The sequence below is a fragment of the Petaurus breviceps genome, unplaced genomic scaffold (assembly GCF_028583685.1).
Source record: "Petaurus breviceps papuanus isolate PSGF00001 unplaced genomic scaffold, PetGlider_PUasm1.0 90769, whole genome shotgun sequence".
NCBI lineage: Eukaryota > Metazoa > Chordata > Mammalia > Diprotodontia > Petauridae > Petaurus > Petaurus breviceps.
The window spans coordinates 17,744,037-17,764,961 of NW_027187341.1; the positions used below are offsets into that span (position 1 = coordinate 17,744,037).

General features: G+C 37.5%; 1 protein-coding gene across 13 annotated transcripts in view; it reads left to right on the top strand.

The window, feature by feature from the left end:
- The window catches only part of STRADB (STE20 related adaptor beta), a 47,069-nt gene that overhangs the window by 4,127 nt on the left and 22,017 nt on the right, over positions 1 to 20,925 (top strand). For 4 of the 13 annotated variants that reach the window (XM_069068799.1, XM_069068796.1, XM_069068786.1 and 1 more), the window contains 6 exons: positions 2,710 to 2,787; positions 4,587 to 4,698; positions 5,958 to 6,038; positions 17,447 to 17,549; positions 19,048 to 19,169; positions 19,653 to 19,761. In XM_069068799.1, coding sequence (XP_068924900.1) covers positions 4,687 to 4,698; positions 5,958 to 6,038; positions 17,447 to 17,549; positions 19,048 to 19,169; positions 19,653 to 19,761 — 427 coding nt within the window. In that variant the 5' untranslated portion in view covers positions 2,710 to 2,787; positions 4,587 to 4,686. Of the gene's footprint in view, positions 1 to 2,709; positions 2,788 to 3,931; positions 4,058 to 4,586; positions 4,699 to 5,957; positions 6,039 to 10,517; positions 10,568 to 17,446; positions 17,550 to 19,047; positions 19,170 to 19,652; positions 19,762 to 20,925 lie in introns of all 13 variants that reach the window. The other 9 variants (XM_069068789.1, XM_069068788.1, XM_069068792.1 and 6 more) reach the window with 6 other exon arrangements.

Consider the following 20,925-nt stretch of genomic DNA (forward strand, 5'->3'; position numbering starts at 1 on the left):
GTGTGTGTGTGTGTGTGTGTGTGTGTGTGTGTGTGTGTGTGTGTGTGAGAGAGAGAGAGAGAGAGAGAGAGTCAGGAGAGCAGCCTGCAAAGAAGTCCAGGGGCAGAATTAGCTTCCACAGTGAAGAGATTTCCATGGCATGGAGAAGAAAATCTAGAGAGTCAAGAATATACCCTCTCCTGGTGTCCCAAGCTGCTGCTGGTACATCCCCCTTAAAGGCTCACTTCTCTTTACTCTTTATCTAGAATGTACTAATTGATGAAGATCCTTTAGAGCAGGGAGAGTTTTTACTTTTTCTTTGTATCTCCAGAGATTAACACAGGTACTAGCACATAGTAAGTATTTCATAAATGTTTACTGATTGATTGAGGGTAGGGACTATCTAATTTTGTGTATTTGTATCCGCAGCACTTAGTGTAGTGCTATGTATATAGTAGGTGCTTAATAAATGTTTCTTGGATTTAATTGGAGATTTTAATAAACTGCAAATTCAGTATGAGCCAGTAATGTAGTATGGCAAAAAAAAAAATTTAATACTGTGTTTCCCCAATAATAAGACACTGTTTTATTATTTTTTTGGACAGAAAAACACCAGAGGGCTTATTTTCAGGGGAGGGCTTATTTTAATGAACATTGACAGCAATTTTAATAAACAGGTAAATGTGAACAAAAAAATGTACCTTTATTCAGTAAGCAAATCACTGGGGAAGAACAGGATGACGCGCTCACTGCTGCAGCTCTGATTGGATGCAGCTCGGAGTGCGGCGTGTGTTTCACGGGGGGTGGAACGGTGCATACAGAGGGTACCGTAATGTAGCGTGTAGCGCAGGGGATCACCTTCACTACAGTAGCAATCTCAATAGGGCTTATTTTTGGGGGAGGGCTTATTTTAGAGGAATCTTACACAGTAAGGGGAGGGCTTATTTTCGGGATAGGTCTTATTATCGGGGAAACACGGTACAATCTTAGGCTCCGTTAAGTGAGGTATATATACAGTGTCCAGAATGATGGGAATGAAACTCATACTATATAGGCAGATTACAACTTAATTACTAGTTCAGTTCTGGGTACCCCTTTTTTATTAAGAATATTGATAAGTTATAGAATGTCCAGGGGAAAGTGATCAGGCTAAGGAAGGGTATTGAGATTATGCCATATAAGGAATGTTTAAAGAGATAACATTTATTAATTGCTTACTATGTGTCAGACATTTTGCTAAGTGCTGGGAATACAAATACACAAAAAAGAAAAAAACAGTCCCTGCCCTCAAGAAGCTTGCATTTTAAGGTGGGGAACTGTTCATAAAAAAGGAACTGAAATGCAGGGTGTAGGGCATGTTTTTGAAGTACTAGGAGACACTATATTTGAAGAAAGAAAGATTTGAGAGAGGTATGAAAGCTGTCTTCATTTATTTAAGTTATTTATCATGTAAAAGAGACATTAGACTTTTTCTCTTTGGCCTCAGAGGGCAGCTAGGGATCAAAATAGATAGAGCACCAGGTCTGAAGATAGAAAGACTCATCTTCCTGAATCCAAATAGGGTGTCAGATACTTACTAGCATTGTGACCCTGGGCAAGTCACTTCATCCTGTTTGAGTTCCTCATCTGTAAAATGAGCTGGAGAAGGAAATGGCATTCTACTCCAGCATCATTGCCAGAAATGTCCCACCAAGGTGTCACATGGCTACAACTGAACGACAAATAACAACTTGGCCTCAGAAGGCAGAGCTGGAGGCAGTGGGGAGGAATTGAGGGAAATGTCCTAATTGCCTCGGATGGGTGTGGGTCACATCCCTCACTTGTGAGACCTGTGAAAAATAGCTGGGTTACTTCGTCTAGTTATGGCCAATGGGATTCCCAGTCCTGGTTTAGGTTGGACCTAGTCTCTGAGCTACCTTCCTTCCCTCTGTGATTCCGTGATTGGCCATGAACTTTCTAGCACAAAGTCCTTTTACAGTATATGGAGAGCAAAACCAAGGCAGATCAGTTGAGGAAAAAAAATTGTCAGACCATGTTTCAGTTTTTATTTTGGTGGACCTATAAGTGCTAGTGCCTCTGTAGTAATTGGGATTGTTGGCCCCTTAGTGCTATGTGTGTGTGTGTGTGTGTGTGTGTGTATTATATCTCTGTCCAAGTGTTTATGAATAAACTACTGATAGATCAGTAGCCCTTTAAGATCTAAAATGACTTTTTAGATCAAACTTTGCCAAGATGAAGCTGTAAAGTATGGTAGAAAGCCCCTGGGCACAGAATCAGAAGACTCTGCTGCTGGATTCCTGTAGAAGGGTGGATGAACTCTCAACCTCCCTAGACCTCACCATGTGTAATCTAAAGGAATTGCACTGAATTATTTGTAAGGTCCTCTCCAGGACCTGAATTCTCTGTAAAGACTGTGTTCTGTCTAGGGACACAAACATTAAGCACCTACTATATTCTGGACACTTATTCACAATGATTATAGCTCTAGATCAGGGGTGAGGAACCTGCAGCCTCCAGGCCACATGTGGCCCTCTAGGTCCTCAAGTGTGACCCTATGACTGAATCCAAACTTTACAGAACAAATGCTGTAGATAAAGTCAGAAGGGACTTCAGGTCATCTGTGGTCCATCCCTCCTCCCCATTTTACAGATAAGGAAATTGAGTCTCAAGGACAGTTTTGGAAACTGCTGTTTCTTTGTTGAAAACTTTTTTCCTTTTCATTTTACATAGTTATCACAAGTGCCTTCAACCTTTTTTGAGGATTTCTGAGAATGAAATAACTCAGAAGCAGTGATGGAGATAATGTTGGTAGGTGGAAAGAAACCTCTGGTGGTGGCAGAGGTAGAATGTGTATACTCTTATTTTTCATAATCTGAATCTAGAAATGTTGGTTTTTTTCTGGTTCTCTTTGGATCAGAGGACAGACATTTTATCTTATGTATCTTTGATGCGGGAAGTCATGCAGTTTTTGTTTTAAGATTTTTTTTTTATCAATTTTGGGAGGGTGTAGCAGCAAGCACCCCAAGCGTCCTCAGGGTTTGCCGCCCATACAGGTTCTTGGATCTGCTTTGTTAAAGGAAAGCAACTCAAAATGGGTTAACAAGCTTACTTTAATCAGTCAGACATATATCGTTTACCTTGTTCAGGAGAAAAGGTCAGCACCCCGAACCTCAAAGCATACAGGCAGAATTATCAAGACAGAAACATCAAGTAGACAGATTTCCAAACTGTCCAACCATTACATCCATACCCAGTCAACATCTGGGTTTCCACATTCTGGGTTTTTCAAAGCCGGGGGACTCTCAACAACGGCTTCCCAGAATTCAGATCAAATCACAGAACATTTCTCAAAGTGAGTCCCAAAACAAAGCTACACATCAGGGCTTATATAGCCTTCTCCTGGCTCAGAAAATGTAACAACCTTATTGACTCACTTGCCAATCAAGAAGTATTTACTGAAAAACAAGCCTCCCACCCAAGGCTTCAGGTGCACTTTAGCCTAGGGGCAGGGAAGATCTTCCAAATTTGCATTTCCATTACAGAGGGGCAGCTAGGTGACACACATTGGATAGAGTGCTGGGCCTAGTGTCATCTTCCTGAGTTCAAATATGGCCTCAGAAGATTACTAGCTGTGTGACCCTGGGCAAGTGACTTAACCCATTTGCCTCATTTCCTCATCTGTAAAATGAACTGAAGAAGGAAATGGCAAACCACTCTAGTATCTCTGCCAAGAAAATCCCAGATGGGGTCATGAAGAGTTAGACATACTTAAAAAACAACAACAAAATCATGCTATACTGAAGTTCATCAGGAGTTGCATACAAACCAATGTATAGTTTTCTCAAGTATCTGTCAGAAAATTCCAAGAAGATAGGAATTTGGATTACTGAAAACTTTTCTTTACTGCTGGGAAATGAAATAATAGTTGCTCTCATGACTTTCTATCACACAGGATCCTAGGATGATAGATTTTAGAACTGGAAGGGATCATAGAGATCATCAAATCCAACCCTCTCATTTTACAGATGAGAAACTGAGGCCGCGATAGGTTAAGTGATTTGCCCAGGTCACACAACCAGTAAGTGTCTGGGGTAGGATTTGAACCTGTGTCTTCCTGATTCTGGGAGAGAAAAATGAACCCACACAAAAAATTTTCCCTAAAGACTGGAAAAAAAGATATCCTTGTAGTTGTATTTCCAGTCATGACATAACAACATGAAAACATTGCCAGTGTACAACCTACACTACTCTTAGCTGCCCTTAATATTTGATTGCAAAATCCCATATTAAGTTAATGAGCTGTTAGCTGACATCACAGATCAGGTATCTTTTGCTACAGATAAAATAGATTTCCTTTACACAAAGTTAAAGATAAATATAATAAAATATTTCCAGACACTTGTACTATAGGATTTAGAGCTGGTAGGGAAGGAGTAGCCTTTAGGTCTTCTAGTCTAACACCCTCTTTTCCAGACAAAGAAACGGCCCCAGAGAAGTTGTTACTTTCCTAAGGTAAACAGGTGGCATATAAAAGTATTATTATTTTTATAATTATTACATAATTATGTGAAGATATAAATGTAAACAATTTCTTTGCTTCATAACAGGAGAGTTCTGCTTCCTCTGAAAGGAAATGAAGATAAAATTGAAATTCTTAATTATAAATTAGATGGATTTATGTTATTTTCTGTGAATTAAAGTGATTCAATGTCTCTTCTGGTAAGCTTTGATTTACTTTGTATTTTATTTTGTGCCTTTCATAGTTGCTCAAGCAATCCCTGACAAATCAAATCGAGGTACCTATTAGACCCTTTAGATAAGCAGATTTAGAGTAGATAAGACTCATTTAAAATTATGACATTAATTTTGGAATATAAATAGCTGCTATCAAAATGTTTGAAAACCATATCTTTAAACATATTAAGAATATGATGCCAATGCCACCACTAAATACACACAATTTTCTTTGTATTAGTTGGTTGTTAATCAAATCCTTTCTTCTATCTTCAACTTGCCATAGGCTGAAAATCTCATATTCAGAATCTTTGATCATTTAAAATAATAAGGGATTCTTATGAGCAAATTGGGTCTTGGATGAAGCAAACAGGATAGTGAGCAGATCCCTCTGGGAAAAAACCAACCAACCAACCAAAGAGCCCCTTTCCATAGTTCCAGTGAAGTCTTAAGTAATGAATGAGAATTTGTGAATCTCCTAGAGAAAAAGGCATAAATCGCAGGAGAGTGTAAATTAGAGGCCTCCCTCTAAAATAATTTAAAATGTACTTCAAGTTAGAATGTACTGATGAAGGTTTGTACCTGGCTGAGGGACGGTGAGGTGATGTAAGAGATGGAGTCCTGGAACTGGAGGAGGGAAGATCTGAATTCAAATCCAATCCACCTCAGATGCTTGCTAGCTGTGTGAGGCAAGGCAGGTGATTTAACCTATACCCATCTCGGTTTACTCATCTGTAAAGTGGGGATAATAATAACACCTACCTCCCAGGGTTGTTGTAAGGAAAAATCTTAAACTGCTATATAAATACTGGTTATTATGATTATAATCTTTAGAAGCATAAATGATTCAAGAGAAAAAGGAGATTGTATAGATAAGTATTTGATAATAAACTCAAAGAAAAAGTACAAACTATCTGAATATAATAAGCAGAAAAACATCTAGCTATTTAGCTCAAAAGAGAGCCATTCTTAATGGAGTAGAGTAGAAGGTGATGATGAAAGATATAACATAGAACACAGGACCATGTAGTCCAGAGAAGAGAAGAGAAGGCTCAGGGCCTAGTCAGAATAATGGCAGTACCTTTGCTTACCTAATTCCACCTCATACCTGCATTTTGAGGCTTGTATTTAATTTCCCAGTGTCTTAAGGCCTAACTTCCATGGCAAGGTGCCCTCAGCTGTAGTCATGCAATTCCCCTACTGCCTCACCCCACCCTTTATTAATATAATCCTATTTTTTAAAGGATTGTTTCTGTACCTCACGGACACAAGTTGAATCAATCAGACCTGAAAAACAGTCTGAAACCAGCATCCATCAATACGTGGTAAGAATAATTATTTGTACTATATTATGATTAAAATGAATTATTCATATGTTTGGATCTAAAAGTATTCCTATACTTTCTTTCCTTAATCTTTAATCTACAAATTTATCTATTTAATGAAAAATGTCACACAAATATCTTGTTTGCTCTCAGAATGAATTTTATTAGATAGGGCTTTTCTTCTGTCTGTGGCCTGCTCATCTTTTGCTTTTTTCATTGTTTGGAGAAAATATAATGAAGTTTTATTAGTATGTGTCCTACTTTATGATAATTTGCAATATAACTTATTGTAACTTTGGTTACCCCCCTTCCATTTTTATTATAGCCTTTAGATTAATATAGTTTCTTATGTGGCAAGTTCTTTCTGCTCTGCCCAGTGTAAACTCTTATTAAATGTGAAGCGTGGTCACAGGTTCTTTCTCAGTTCTAACCAGAACTACATTATATTTCAAGAAGTTGAGCTTTCTGTTTCCATCTGCAAAGCCAAACTAAGGAATATAGTAGCAAATACAACCCTCTTTACTTTATGCGTATGACATCATCAGACTCTCTTACAGGAAGATGTACAGTGTGCCTTGTTTATGTGGGTTATTGTAGAACAGGAAGCAGCATATAATGCTTAGAATAGCCCTGATACTCCCTGATTCATATTTGATGAAGTGTTATCTTATGTCTTTTATAAGAACAACATTTAGCAGTGTCTAACTTGTATTGCAGACCTATAACTTTGCACTTTAAAAATGGCACTGTTTAGTTTTGAAGCATATAACCTATTTTCATGGAGTGCGTTGAGAAGTAGGTGAGATTTAAATATAAATTGTTTTTTTTGTTATTTGATGACAACTCTGTATTGTTCTTTCCATATGGCTCACTTGTAACAGCTTACTTGTGGTCCCAAAGAGATTCAGTTAGCTATGAATCCTCCTTGATTTTTGTTCAGCGTGGGATGGGGTGGCAGGTGGAGGGGAAGCAATGCGTCTCCCATCAGAGGCTGTATACTTATTCTCCCTTCACAAGATCATATATTTCTAGGTGGAACAATGCTCAGAATCCATCTGTCCAAAGGCTACAGCGGAGATGATGGAATGATGATAGCAGAGATAATGAAATATGAAAGGGGAAAAAAAGGAACTCTCAGTGGATGACCTAAAGGTTTTTAGTGATGTGTAAGGTGAGGTCCTCAGGTGATAGGATGGTAGAGGGTTGTCATGGGAGGCTTGAAGAGAGACAAGAAGGTGTCGAGCAGTTACTCTGATGAGCGGTTAGAAAATTAATTAAAGAGGAGTAAAAGGATCATCTTCAGCTGCCTCTATAACAGATTTTTTTTTTTTAAAAAAAAGGAGGGAAAAATACACTTTAGAGAAATTAATCAGCATCAAAAATGTCTGGCATTATTTGCAATATTGCACAGCCATTATTGCCCACGCCTGCTAGAAACTGAGGAATTGCACTCTCATATTTCTCTTTTGGGGGCCAGCATGGTCATATAATTTTGCAGCATTTAGGATTTTGTGCTGGTATTTTTTGCATTTGCATTATTTTAGCCATTGTGTATATTGCTTTCCTGATTATGCTTATTAATCACATTGCTTCAGTTAACATGAAAACATTAATCCTTGTGCTAATGTCCTGTATCTGTTTAGCCATTCCTAAGAGGTAGAATGGAGGGCACAAGTGAGATGTGAGATGCAGTGGCTTCCAAAGAGTTAGAAAATAAGTATCACGTGTTTCAGTAGGGTACCCAGGGCAGTCACCTCATTTCTCCCCCTACTACAGGATTGCTTTCTGCCCTCAGGTACTCTCCCCACCTCCACTTCCCCTCAGCTTCTTCTTATGCATTGTCTTTCCCCACTAGATTGTGAACTGAATGAGAGCAGGTACTGTCTTTTACCCTTCTTTGAATCCCCGATGTTTAGCACAGTTCATAGCACAATAGGCACTTAATGTTTATTGTCCGACTTGTTATTGGTACTTTAATTCTAATGGAGGAGAAAAATAAAAATATGTACAGCATAAATATAAAATTAGCAAATATGAATATATACAGAGTAGTTAAATGCAAGCAAGTTTAAAAGGGAGAGCACTAACAGTGGAGGGCTCAGGAAATGTTTCATGAAGAAGATGATGCCTGACCTTTATCTTAAAGCAAGAGAAGGATTTGAAGAGGTAGAGGAGGGAGTGCATTCCAAGCTTGTGGAGTGAAGAGTACTAAGGAATAGAGAAGAGAACCTCTTCTTTTTATCAGTGTGGATCAGAAAAAAGCTCAGTTTGACTGGATCATAAAGTGTAGGAGGGAGAGCAATGTTTCTTGAGCCTGGAGAGATAGGTTGGAGCTAGGTTTAATAGGACTTTAAGGGCTAAACAAAGGAGGTCATATTTTATCCTACAGATACGAGAAAGAAATTGGACTTGGTTGAATAGGGGAATCACATGCTCAGATTTTTATTGAAGGAAAATTACTTGCAGAGCAGTGTGTAGGATAGATTGGAGTGGTGAGAAACTTGAAGGAGGAAGATGAGTTAGGAGGCTGTTGCAATAAATCTAGTTGGGGTGTGATGAGGGCCTAAAATAAAGTGTTATCTATATGAGTAGTTAGAAGGGTTAGTTGGATAGGAGAGCTGATCTGGACATAGAAGATTTGTTTACTGATTGGAGGGATGAGGGAACACGAAGAGTTATGCCAGGTTATAAAACTAGGAGACTGGAAGGATGAGTTGACAGAAATAGAGGTTTGGAAGAGGACGACAGGGTTTTGGGCAAAAGGTAATGAGTTTTTGTGGTTGTTGCTGTTTTTTTTTTTTTTACTACAGTTATATAAATTAAAATTTTATTCAAGTTTGTAACTTTCTCATTAACCTTTTTGTTCAATTTATTGTAATTTCTTTATTGGAATGTTGAAATTTCCCCCAGCTATTGATTTTCTGCAAAATATCCTTTGCAACCCATTTAATTTTTTATTTATGAGTTTAGGTGCTATGCTGTTATGTACATAGGTATTTAATATTGTCTCATCATCAGTAGTATCCTTAATTATAATAATTCTCTTAATGCTTTCTAATTTGAGTTCAGCTTTGTATAACAGCAACTTAACCCTAGACTTTCTGAAGTCAGCTGAAATAGAGTGAATTTTAGTTAATTCTCTTACCTTAAATGTATCTATTTCTACATTGTGTTTCTTATAGGTAATGAATGTTAGCTAACATTTCTGTAAGTCTTTAAAGTTTAAAAAGCACTTCACATGAATTATCTCGTTTGATCCTTATAATAATACTAATAATAGCTAACATTTATATAGCACTTACTGTGTACCAGGCATTGTGCTAAGTAAGCTCTTTACAATTATTTCTCTTTTGATTTTCACAACAACCCTGGAAGGTAGGTGCTATCATTATCCCCATTTTATAGATAAGGAAACTGAAGCAAACAGAGGTTAAATGACTTGCCCAGGGTTACACAACTAGTAAGTGTCTGAGGCCAGATTTGACCTCAGGTCTTCCTGACTCTAGGTTCAGTGCTCTTTACACTATGGCACCCTGCCCTTTGAAGGAGATTTTTTTGTTTTTGTCCTTTCTGTTGTAACATTACATATAATTATCATAATCTCTTTACATTTAAGGAAATTGAGGCTGCTTTTTATCATCCTTTGATAACTTCAATGAGAAAATAACTATTTAATCAAAAAGAAAATAGCTATTTAGTCATAGCTGAAAAGAATCCATTGAATTTAGTACTTAGCTTCATGATACAGCAGTAGCTCTGTCCTTTTAATGTTTCTGTGTATCTTAAGCTGTCTTAAGGTTTGCTCTGCCCTCAACAACTATTCAAAGTGATGTGAATTTTTAAATGGTCACATTTTGTCTTTGAAAATATCACTAAGTATGAGAAGGGAAGGGGATATATTGGGAAATATAGATAAGGTAAAGACAATCAATACAAATTCACCTTCCCCCAAAAGTGCTATACAAATAAAAGAAACCATTACATAGGCATGAAGTCCTTTATCTCAACTTTCAGTGAATCATATTCTAAACTTGTGTCATTTCTCATTTTTGTAGAAAAATATTATATAACTGATGATTAATTATTCAGATTATCTGCTTATAAAAACTTGTCATTTTAGTCTTGGCAGTGGTGTCTCTCTGAATTTGAGATTCATTTCTGTTGGAGTAAACTATGATTACTGTCAGTTTACAAATTTGTCCCCCTTTTTCAATATTTCTGAAAATTTTTCTTGTCCAATTTTCTGAAATATGGTAGTAAACTTCTTTTATTCACAGTGATTTTAGGGAAGTCTGATAGTTATTAAACTTTCTCTCCTGGCTGTGTTGTCCAGATTTCTTATTATTCATATTCATAGATTCCAATTTTTTTCCTAGATAAAGAATGTTCTGGATATATATATATTTCTTCCTAGTACTATAGGATCTAGATCTGGACCAGACGTTAGTAGCCATCTATTCCAATTTTCTCCTTTTACAGATGAGGAAACTGAGGCCCAGGAAGGTTAAGTAACTTCTCCAACCACACAGGTAATAAACATCAGAGGGACTCTATACCCACAATAAAATTTTGAGAAACAACGGATATTTGATAAGATAGTTGCTTTAAAAGCATAACCATTTTCTTAAGTAACTGTCTGAATGTACAGGAAAATAAAAATCTGAGTAGGAGTCTGGTCTGCACCCTTCATTCAGAAACCAAAAGATTTCCATTAACCTGCTTATTTCCTTTCAAACATTATTTCCGCTAAGGCTCTACCACTTTGTCCTACTATGAAATAATTATGTTCCATTGAGGCTATTGTTTTATATTTTTCATGAATATTTCTAAACTTGAATTTAGTCATCATTCTATCCTAATATTTCCTATTTGTACTCGGTTCCTTCTTTACTCTGATTTTTTTCCCCTAATTTAATGTCTTTCTTTAACTTTTCAGTTTCTTTTTTTGACAAGAAAATTCTGTTGTTTTTTTCCTTCTGTTGATGGTGTTAAACTTTTTCTTTTTTTTTTAACTTTCATTTATTTATTTTAAATACTATTGATAATAGTATGTGAGTATATATGTGTGTGTGTGTATTTTAAACATTTGATTTTAAAACTTTAAATTCCAGATTCATTCCCTTCCTCCCTTGTCACCCACCCTTATTGGGAAGACAAGCAATTCAATATAGGTTGTACATGTGTAGATATGCAAAACATTTCCATAGTAGATGTATTGTAAAAGACTGACTATATTTCCCTCCCTCCTATCCTACCTACCACTAGTTCTATTCTCTACTTTGATCCTGTCCCTTTTCAAAAGTGGGTGCTTCCAACTTCCCTCCCCCTAAGCCTGTCCTCCCTTCCATCATGCCCCCTCTCATCCCCTTCCCCCCTACTCTCATGTAGGGTGAGATACCATATTTAGTGTGTATGTCATTCCCTCCCTAAGCCAAATTCACTGAGAATAAGGTTGACCCATTTCCTTTTGCCTTCCTGTTCTTCCTCTCCATTGTAACCATTTTGCCTTCCCTCTTCTGTATGAGATAGTTTATCCCATTCTGTCTCTCCCCATCTCCCCTCATTATATTCCTCTCTCACCTCTTAATTTCACCTTTTAAGTATCATCCCTTCCTGTTAAGTTGGTCCTGTGCCCTCTATGTATACCTGTACACATATATACACACATACACATATGCATTCATATGCCCATATACCCTCTGATATAGACATATATATATTTCTATTCCCTTTAATTATTCTCATACTGAGAAAAGTTTCATAAGTTACAGTTATCGTTTTTCCATGTAGGGATGTAAATAGTTCAACTTTGATAAGTTCCATATGATTTCTTTTCCCTGTTTACCTTCTCATGCTTCTCTTGCTTCTTGTATCTGAAGGTCAGATTCAACTCTGGATTTTTCATCAAGAGTGCTTGAAAATCCTCTATTCCACTGAATGACCATATTTTCCCCAGAAACATGATACTCAGTTTTGCTGAGTAGGTGATTCTTGGTTTTACTCTCAGCTCCTTTGCCCTCCAGAATATCATATTCCAAGCCCTTTGATCCTTCAATGTAGGAGCTGCCAGATCCTGTGTTATCCTGATTTTGTTACCACAATATTCAAATTGTTTCTTCTTGGTTGCTTGCAATATTTTCTCCTTGATCTGGGAATTCCAGAACCTGGCTATAATATTCCTAGGAGTTTTCTTTTTGGGATCTTTTTCAGGAAGTGATTGGTGGATTCTTTCAACCTCTATTTTGCCCTCTGGTTTTAAAATATCAGGACAATTTTCCTTGAGAATTTCTTGAAGGATGATTTCTAGATTCTTTTTTTGATCACAGCTTTCAGGTATTCCAATAATTTTTCAATTATCTCTCCTGGATCTATTTTCCAGGTAAGTGGTTTTCCCAATGAGATATTTCACATTGCTTCCTATTTTTTTCATTTGTTTGGAACTGTTTAATAGTATCTTGATTTCTCATAAAGTCACTAGCTTCCATTTGCTCTAGTCTAATTCTGAAGGAAGGATTCTCTTCAGTGAGCTTTTGAGATTCTTTTTCCATCTGGCAAATTTAGCTTTTTAAGGCATTCTTCTCCTCATTGCATTTTTGAGCCTCTTTTTCCATTTGAGTTAGTCTATTTTTTAAGGTGTTATTTTCTTCAGTCAGTTTGTTGACCCTCATTTTATAATTTTCTTGCATTGTTCTCATTTCTCTTCCTGGTTTTTCCTGCACTTCTCTTATTTGGTTTTCAAAAGACTTTTTAAGCTCCTCCATGGCCTGTAACCAGCTTATATTCTTCTTGGAAGCTTTTGGTGCAGGGTCTCTGACTTCGCTGTCTTCCTCCTGTTCCATGCTTTGATCCTTTTTGTCCCCAAGATAGGAGTGTAAATTTGGGTTGCTCTGTTTGCTTTGCTTCCTTTGCTTGCTCATATTGCTACTCAATTACTTGACTTTTGAGCTTTTTGCCACAGTAGGACTCTGCTACCAGACAGGGGAGCTTCGTCCCAAACGCTGGGGTTTTCTCAGCTGCCAAAGGTATTAGTTGTGTGCCCTCTCTGAGGCCTCCACACACTCTGGCAAGCTGGTTGCACACCCCAGGCCTTCCACCCTAGACCGCAATCCAGATCCAAGCAGGTTAAAGGAAGAGCGATTACCCCTCAGACTGGTCACTTGGTCCCCCTGCAATCTGCAGGCCTGTAGTTGAAGCTGCCATATGGCAGTGGCCGCAGCGCCTCAGTGACTTCTCCCTCCGGGGCATAAAAGTCAACCGCAGTCCCAAAATACCAGGTCCCGAAGTCCACATTACACTGACCCCTCACTTTATCCTTAGCATCTATGGATTGATAATTCTGAAAACCACCATAGCTGCTGGTGATCTGAAGTCCCTCCTGTGGGTGGCTGGTCAAGCCACCCTGGGGCTAAGATCTCTGGCTCTCGTGGAGCTGTGGTGGGCTCCCAAAATGCTGTGCTGGCTGCTTCCTTCTGGCCTGCCGGGCTGCACTCAGCAGGAGGTTAGCTTCTCTCTGTCATTTTGTGGCTTCTGTAGCTCCAAAGTTTGTTCAGAGTCACCTTTTACATGAATTGGAGGAGATGGGAGCTGGAGCCCCGCAGAAGCCCTGTTTCTACTCCCTAAAATGTTTTTCTTCTTTTGTTTTTGCCCCCTCTTTTAATTCATAATATTTTTCATTGTACCGGCTCTTTTTTTATTGCTATTTGATTTCTTTGAATGTGCAGTTTTTTCTCAAAGTAGTTTGCTTTTTTTTCTTTTTGAATGTCCAGTGATGTTTTTGAGGAGGAAATTAGAGAGTACTGCTTTCTTATTACATCATATTCTATCTCCCAGAAGTCCAGGCTTGTGTATATACATATGTATATATATATATATATATATATATATATATATATATATATATATATGCATGTACTTTCATAACACACAGTGTATGCTACTATTTCCCTTCTATTTCCTTTTGAACATTGCAATCTATTGTCATGTGACCCTAATGAATCCTCCCCTACCAAGTCTCAGTAGTACCTGCAAGACTTTGTCCAATTTCTTGTGCTAAAATATGAAATTTCTTTGTTGCTATGCATATATCACTGTGTATCTGAGGTGATAGATTTGTTCTCAACCCATTTCTTTCTTGTTTTCACCTAAGAATTTTGAGTTTTTCTTGCCTTGCTGCTTCTTTCTGTCCCACCTTTTGTCTTCCATTCAATTTGACAGTTAGTGCCCAATTTTTAGGAGTTTTCATTTTAACTGGGTTTTTTTCCCTTAGCCTGTTTCCCACCGTTCTTCCTCCCCATTTTCACCCCTCCAAATATAACATTTAAATCCTCTTGAGCAAATCTACTAATACATTTTTCATTCCTTCTTAAGATAAACTTATATCATCTCAGACACTTAACACTTACTAGCCATGTGACCTTGGGCAAGTCACTTAACCCCAATTGCCATGCCTTCCCCCCTCCAGAAAGCAAATAAAATAAAAATAAAGATGCACTTATATTCCTTGTTAGGATCCTACCTTTTTTTTTATTCCAAGTCATCTTCCAGGAAAAACTATGTCAAGATCTTCAACACTACCTATATGGTCATCTCTTCACTTCCATAATCTTTCTACCTACGGCATAGGGTAGTTGTAAGAAGAATAATTTATAAACTTTAGAGTACTACATAGGTGTGATTTGTTTTTACTCCATTATCTTTTGAAAAAATATTCAGAACTGAGTAACTACTACCTTCTCAAAATTTTTCTTTTTTCTTTATTCATCTTTCTTGACTTCTTTGTGGTATATGAACCCCTGCTTTTACTTGACACCTTTTCTTCCCTTGGATTCCCTGACAGTGTTCTCTCACAGTGTTTTTGTGCCCCTCTGACTGCTCCTTATCTTCTTCCAATCCCTTAAACATGGGATCCACCACTTTCTCCGTTAATGCTCTCTTCCAATCCGATAGCTTCCTTGGATATACTGATGACTCCACAGATGACCCCAAAATCTCTCTTTTACCCCTAACCTCTCCTCAGAGCTCTAAGCTTTTTTTTTTAAGGTTTTCTCTTTTCCCTTTTTTAATGTTTTGGGTTTTTTGTTTGTTTGCAAAAAGTATTTTATTTTTTCCAATTACATGCAAAGATAGTTTTCAACATCCATTTTTAGATTTCGAGTACCAAAATTTTCTCCCTACAACAGGCAAGCAATCTGATATAGATTATAAGTGTTAGGCCAATATTTTCTTTCTTTCTTTCTTTTTTTTTTTTTTTTGCTTTTTGGAGGGCAGTTGGGGTCGTGACTTGCCCAAGGTCACACGGCCAATTTTTTTGTGTTAAGCGTCTGAGGCCAGATTTGAACTTAGATCCTCCTGACTTCAGGGCTGGTGCTCTATTCACTGTGCCACCTAGCGGCCTCTAGGCCAATATTTTCAATTTGCCTCTTAGATATCTTTACCTTGACATTCCACTGATATCTCAAACTGAATTTCTGCAAAATTGAGCTTATTATCTTATCCCTTCAACCTGTCCTTTTCTTTAACTTATGTATTTCTGTTTGTAACATCCCTCCAATTACCCAATCTTATAATTGGTCATTTTTTACTTTACTTTCTTATTCAGTTCTCCTCACCCTCAAAACACCCATCCAGTTAATTACCTAGTCATGTCATTGCCATGTCTCTTAGGCTATCCCCTCCTCTCCACAACGATAGTTCAGGCCTTCATCTTTTTTTACTTAAACTATAGCAGTATCCTTTCAATTAGTCTTCCTTCTTTTGGTCTGGCCTCTTTCCAGTTCATCTTGAGCATAAAAGCTGTACAGTTCTTAATGTAAGTGCCCTCATCATGCTACTCCTTTATTTAGAAGCCTTCAATGGCTTAGCATTGCCTATCAAATATAAACTCCTGGTTCTGACATCCCACTCCTCAAGAATCTGGTTTCAATCTAGCTATCTTATCTCATACTATTACTGCCCCTCATGTATTCTGTGTTCTAGCAAAATTTGATTATTCTCCATTCTGCCCTTTCCCATCTCTGTGTCTTTACTCATGATGTCCTACAAGGAATGGATTCGTTCCTCATTTCAGTAGGCTGAAACTTCTGCTCTCCTTTGAGACCTCAGTTAGATACCTTCTCCTTTTCCCCCTCCTCCTCCATGAAGCATCCTCTGACCCTTTCCTTCTGCCAGGGAAAAGTGATCTAGCCTTCTGCTGCCTGAGCATGTCCTTTTCATTGAACTCAAGTTCCCTTCTATCATCATTATTTCTTCCCCCCCCCCCCATAATTAATAGTATTTTATTTTTTCCAGTTACATGTGAGGATAGTTTTCAGCATTCACTTTTATAAGATTTTGAGTTCCAAATTCTTTCTCCCCACCAAGATGACAAGCAATCTAATATAGGCTATACATGTACGATCATACTAAACATGTTTCCACATTAAGAATATCATCATTATTTCTGGAGAATACTGACAATAAATACTTATGAATTGAATCTTGACCTTTGGGAAGAAGATTAGAAAATATCTTTTCCTAAGGTAGTCTGTTTCTTACTCCAAACTTTAAAATCTTAATGATTTTCCTTACAGTTATTCATTTTGATATGAATTCATAGATGTGGGTAGGGATGGTGATTTTGTTTAGTCTTGGCTGATGGATTGTATACCTACTGTATATAAATTCAAAGGAGACAGCATCTTTTCTGGTTATTCATGTAATCTTCTCCCCTTAAAAGGGAGCCACCAACCAGCCTTGACCACTGGTGTTTTTCTCCTAGTGGTACCAAGAGGATTCCTTTTATATGCAAATGACTTCAATACCTCCTTCCTCTGTGGTGCTTTGCATAGGGGTGCTTCTTCAGAATGTGTCTAATTATCTTTCATGGAAAGTGCCTTAAATCTGTTACATAGCTCAAAAAGTACAGAGTTTCTTTTCCTCTCTTTCCAGAATGTCATTACCTTGGTCCTGCCTCTTGGCTTTCAATTCCCACTTTATGCTACTTCCTTAGACTGTCTTTTTGACTTAATGATTTATTCTTCCTGTCTAAAATCTTTCTCTTTTTTAATAAGTTATAACAGAGCCTGCCTCAAGCTCTAAAGAAAGAGAAAAACATATCACGTAGCTGGCAGGCCTCTATAGTAGTTTCTTTGAAGTCTGTATTATCTGCTGGTAACTGGCAGGCCTTGGCTTCCCTGGAAACCCTTTTTATGAATTGAAAAGAACTCTTCCTTTCTAATTTGTTAACTTCCAAACCTTTGTTGATAGTTGATGATTTGTAGTAAGTTGACATCTCCCCTCCCTTTCATAATACACTCAGGGCTTTTACTTTGAAGCCAAATTCTTCATGCTTTATGTGTTTAAATACATCTCAGTGATATAAATAAAGAATCAAGTCAATTTATCATTTTTTAAAAATCTTTTTTGTTTAGGTAGATGAACCAACCTTCTCTTGGGTGCCTTCCTCTCCTGGAGGCAATGAAATGCCATTATGCACTTCTAATGTTTCTCATTATGAACTCCAAGTAGAAATAGGTAATAACTCTCAATCTGAGTAAATTTATCTATTCAAATGTTACACAAAATTTATTAAGTGCCTGCTCTAAGTTAGTCATTACAGTCAATACCTAGGGGAACACAAAGATGAAAATGCCACACCTTCAGTCTTCAGACGTTCAGCAGTCTATTAGTGTTGTATTAATGACTAAATACATTTAGGAAAGCATCCAAGTAAATATGAGGGATAAAAAATGCTATAAAAGTTCAAAGGCAAGAGGGTACCATGTAAGACTTCATGGAAAATGTAGCAGTTTAAGCTGGACCTTTAGCAATGGATATAATTTCTACTGGTTGAGCTGTGGGGGGAGGGCATTGCTAGTTGTAAGGAACAGTATGCAGTGTTTTCAAAGAACAGAGTAGTGTGACTTGATTGGATCATAGATTATATGAAAGGAAATGGAATAAAATAAGTTTGAAAATATAGGAGCCATTTTTAAAGGGTTTTAAATACAGCTGTGGCATAATAAATAGAAGGCTAGCCCCAAAAGCCAGGAAGACCTAGATTGAAGTCCACATATTCACAGGGTGACAGTGATCAAGTCACTTCAACCTCTCAGTGTCCCAGGCAACTCTTTTATTATAAATTGTAGAGTAGTTGCCATTCTGCAGTGGTAGAGGGGATCCCCTCACTTGCACGTTCCCCATAGCAATGAAAACACAGATTTGGGTTAATCCCCTTCCTGCCTTCCAAAAAATACAAGAAAATATATTTTGCACTTTTAGGAAAAGTTATCTAAGAAATAACTTTTTATGGCAGAAATTGTGTTCAGCGTATTTTATTTTCATATCACAATCATTCCCAAATATATTCTCCCTCTTCTTGCTACCCAATGAGCCCTCCCTTTTAATAATGTTCAAAAAATAATTAAACAAAAAAACAACACAATGACATCATCTGAAAGTATATATAATATTTCACATCTGTTGTCTCCCATCTCTACAATGAAGGGAGAAAGATACCTTTTCTCAATTCTTCTCAGAACCCCAGCATTATTTGATAAATCATTAAGGAATTTGTCAGCAAAAATTTCTTATTTTGAGTCATTTGTTGATTGAATTTAACTATAGAATTTACAGCAAAATTTTTACTTTGTTATCAGGTGAAGTAGACCTCAGCAGTTTTAGATGAGGTCATATGATCAGGAAAAAGGGTTTTAAAGGAAATGGACTTTTTGTTGTATTGTTTCAGTCATGTCCAACTCTTCATGAACCCATTTGGGGTTTTGGCAAAGATAATGGATTGATTTGCCGTTTCCTTCTGCAACTTATTTTACAGATGAGGAAACTGAGGTAAACAGGGTTAAGTGACTTGCCCGGGGTCACACAAGTAGTGTCTTTAGGCCACATTTGAACTCAGGAAGATGTCCAGTACTCTATCCACAATACCACCTAGCTGTCCCAAAAATGGACTTTAGAGAATACTTTATATTTTCATTAAATGAATTAAAACATCAGTTATTATGTATGGTTACAGGAAAAGGTTTTGACAATTTAACTTCAGTCTACCTAGCACGGCATACTCCCAGTGGAACATTAGTGACTATAAAAATTACAGACCTGGAAAATTGCTCTGAAGAACATTTGGAAGCTTTGCAGGTAAAATACCAAATTTCAAAGCTGATAACACTTAAAAGGTCTGTCTGAAGAGATTATTATAAGTAGGATTTGTTGGGGGGTGGGGATGGGGAGTGAGGGAGTAGGTGTTTTCATTGGTTTTGGGAACTCCCACTGAGGAAAGTCCCAACTACTTTAGCTCTACAACTTATAGTCTAGGCACAGAGTGATTGGTTGACTTGCCCAAGCTCACATAACCATTGTGTTTCAGAGAAAGGACTTGACTCCAGGTTTCCTTGGTTCCTGTACTCACACTAGGTACAAGTACAAATTTATATATGAGAAAAACAAACAAAAAAAGGTGGAGAGTTTCTTACTAGTTAAGCAAAACTGCATTCTGTATCAGTAAATTTCATTAGTGTTACACTGTGGGAATGGGATAATTTTTTTATAGTATCATTAATAGTAAGCTTTCCAAATTTTAAACTCTCTGTATCTTTTCGTTGTTATTATTGAATCGCCTAGAATGAAGTGACACTCTCCCACTTTTTCCGGCACCCAAACATTACAACATATTGGACAGTGTTCACAGCTGGCAGCTGGCTTTGGGTCATCTCTCCATTTATGGCTTATGGTAAGGATGGTGAGATGAGGGAACAAGAGATCTTATTACTTACACTCAGCTCTTTTTGTAAGAATAAGAAAAATTTTTTATTTGTGATTTTTGTTGCTGTTCAAACATTTTTCTGTTGTGTCTGACTCTTTGTGACCTCATTTGCGGTTTTCTTGGTAAATATGCTGGAGTAGTTTGCTATTTGCTATTTCCTTCTTCAGCTCATTTTACAGATGAGGAAACTGAGGCAAACAAGTCACAGAATCACATAGCTAGTAAGTGTCTGAGATGAGATTTGAATTTAAGATGAGTCTTCCTAACTTAAGTCCCAGCTACTGTGTCCCATTTGTGATTTAGTATGTACTAATTTGTAGTCATAATTTTTTTTTAGTCATAATGTTTATGGATATGTAGTAGACCATGGGGTTTTGTCCATTGAACAAGAATGCTGGTGTGGTCATCAGTGAAAATTAGGTTGAAATCTAGTCAGAAACTGTAGAGGTTTTTCTTTAAGCAGGGGTTACAATTATATATTAGCTCTGGACAAAAGAATTGTAGCCCTTTTCCAATAATGCTGATCGTTTTCCTGCTCATCCATCAGGGTAGCTGTGTATCAATAACAAAAGAAAATTCTGTTTAGAGAATTTTTTATTTTTATTTATTTATTTTTTGCTTTTTGGAGGGGCAGTTGGGGTTAAGTGACTTGCCCAAAGTCACACAGCTAGTAAGTGCTAAGTTTCTGAGGCCGGATTTGAACTCAGGTCTGCCTGACTCCAGGGCCGGTGCTTTATTCACTGCTCCATCTAGCAGCCCCTGTTTAGAGAATTTTTTTTTTAAAGCAATCGGGGTTAAGTAACTTGCTGAAGGTTACACGGCCAGGTGTTTCTGGGTGGGTGCTAAGTGTCTGAGCCTGGGATTCGATCCCAGGTCATCGCGACTCTGGGGCCAGTGCTCTTACTTGCTGTGCTACCTGGCTGCCCCTGTTTAGAGAATTTTAAAGACAATTTTTCTTTGATTAGGAATTTCTGGGCCTTGAAGAATAGTGTAGCAGCAAGCACCCCAAGCGTCCTCAGGGTTTGCAGCTACCACAGGTTCTTGGATCTGCTTTGTTAAAGGAAAGCAACTCAAAATGGGTTAAAAAACTTACTTTAATCAGTCAGACATATATCGTTTACCTTGTTCAGG